At 62.1% G+C, this 1885-nt stretch overlaps 1 protein-coding gene across 1 annotated transcript in view; it reads right to left on the bottom strand.

Annotated features, from left to right (window-relative positions):
* Positions 1-1885, bottom strand: part of Znf358 (zinc finger protein 358) — a gene marked incomplete at its 3' end in the record, with an annotated part of 3924 nt that overhangs the window by 793 nt on the left and 1246 nt on the right. The window contains exon 2 of the mRNA XM_033759414.1: positions 5-494. Coding sequence (XP_033615305.1) covers positions 5-494 — 490 coding nt within the window. The remainder of the gene's footprint in view (positions 1-4; positions 495-1885) is intronic.

Below are 1885 nucleotides of genomic sequence, written 5' to 3'. Positions count from 1 at the left end.
GGGCGGGGCGGGGAGCACCGCGGGGCCAGTGGCCAGGACCTCGGGGGTGGCAGTGACGCTAGAGGAAAGGGGGTCCACGTCTGCCGCGGCAGGACTGAGGGCTTCGCTGTCGGGGTCGAGGACCAGGGGTACAGGGCCAATGACATCTGGATCGAGATCAAAACTTGAAGACATGGGGTCCAGATCTTGGGGGTCCGAGTCTCGGTTCCCCAAGATGGAGCCCGGCGCTTCGACGTCGGGGTCCAGCTCCTCAGAGATGGGGTCCAGATCTTCATAGCTGGGGTCCACATCTTCAGAGACAGTGTTGAGGTCTTCTGGATCCGGCTCTGGGTCTTCAGGAACTGGGTCCAGATCTTCATGTCTGGGGTCCAGGTCTTCGGGATCTGAGTCGATTTCTTCATAGGCGGGCCTCACGCCCTTGTGGCCTGGGTTCCTGACCAGGACAGAGCGCCTCATCCCGGGTGTGGAAATGCTGGTAGTTTCTGTGACAGGATCTGCAGGGTGAGGACAGAGGCTCAGTGGTGGCACCTTTGGGCATAGAGAGTCTCCTTTGGAGGCTGGGTAGGGACTGGCTCTTTCCCTTATCTTTCACCACAGGAGACCTCTTTCCCTCTCCCCCCGCCCCAGCCCCAGCCAGGAAGTGAAATCAGGGGACCCTCCCTTCTTGGCCAGGTCAGCCCTGAACCTGGCTGGAAGTCATGGGACCCCAAAGAACAGGTCTTCAGTGCCCAGCTCCATGGCTCTTCCCCTCTGTCGGTCCTGGGCTCCTATGCAGGGCAGCCTGGGTCTATGGAAGAGAGACCTCGGTTCCCTTGTGGGAAAGAGGGTCCCCCCGCAGAGCACAGGGCCTGAATTCCCACTGCAGAGTGGGGGTGGCGGCTTTGAGGGTTCACGGTGGTGATGGAGACCTCTTGCTGGCTTCCTACTGAGGTGTTGGCCCGAACTCTTTAACCTCTGCCTGGGGGAGAGGACGGGAGACCCTGGCTTTCCTCCTGCGAGAAGCTAAGGTACTGCTACCCTCCTGGACAGAAGATCCAGAATGCCTGTTCTCTAAGCTCCACTGTAGGTGAGGACCCCTCCCGTCGGGAACAGGGAGGCAGAGATTCCCCGGGCCCTCTTGGGTTCTTGGGGGGAACCTGAAGGGGAGATCCCTGAGCCCCTGGCTGGGGTGTGGGGACTTCTTTGAAAAACTGCTCTGACCGGAGCTGTGCTGCCTCAGGCTGGGGTGGATGGGGTACAAGGAGATCTGGTCCCCTCCTGGGGGCAGGGGAGCTACCTGTTGGGCAGATGCTGAGGTGGGATGGGGGTTAGGGAGAGCTCTGGCTGTCCTTTTGGGGGGTCACACTGGGCCTCAAGCTCACAGCCGGAAGTGGTAAACACTAGGGAAGGGCTGGGCTCTTGGATGGCCCCCTAGACCCAGCCCACAGCTGGAGGGCCTGGGAGGATACTGGGGTCTCCTCCTGGGTGTGTGGGGGCAGGAGGATCCTGAGGTTACCCCAGAGCCCGCAGCACCCTCCTTTCCCATTTCGAAGCTAGAAGGAGGGAGAAGACATCACTGGGACCCTTCCCGAGCTCCTGAGGGGGAGGGTCCCAGACGCTAGGACTCCAGACTTTCGAGGGAAGGAACAATGGCTGAGGCCTTTCCTAGTGTCCTGGGGGATCAGGAGACCCCCTGACTTCCCATCTCGAGGAGAGGGCCTCCCTCCCAAGCCCCCAGACCCCAAGCCGGAGGTAGGAAGAACAATACCCAGGGGCCCTCTTGATTTCCAGGAGGGGATGGGAGCTGGGGAGGGGGCGTCCCGGGCTCAAGATCTCAGGGCCGACGGAGCCCCAGCCCCTCCCGATCCCAGACGCGCAGCTCCAGGCCCCCCGGCCGCGGAGGCAG

The sequence above is a fragment of the Fukomys damarensis genome, unplaced genomic scaffold (assembly GCF_012274545.1).
Source record: "Fukomys damarensis isolate Sample0158 unplaced genomic scaffold, DMR_v1.0_HiC HiC_scaffold_37, whole genome shotgun sequence".
In the NCBI taxonomy this organism is placed as follows: Eukaryota; Metazoa; Chordata; class Mammalia; order Rodentia; family Bathyergidae; genus Fukomys; species Fukomys damarensis.
This window is presented reverse-complemented; position numbering and strand designations above follow the sequence as displayed.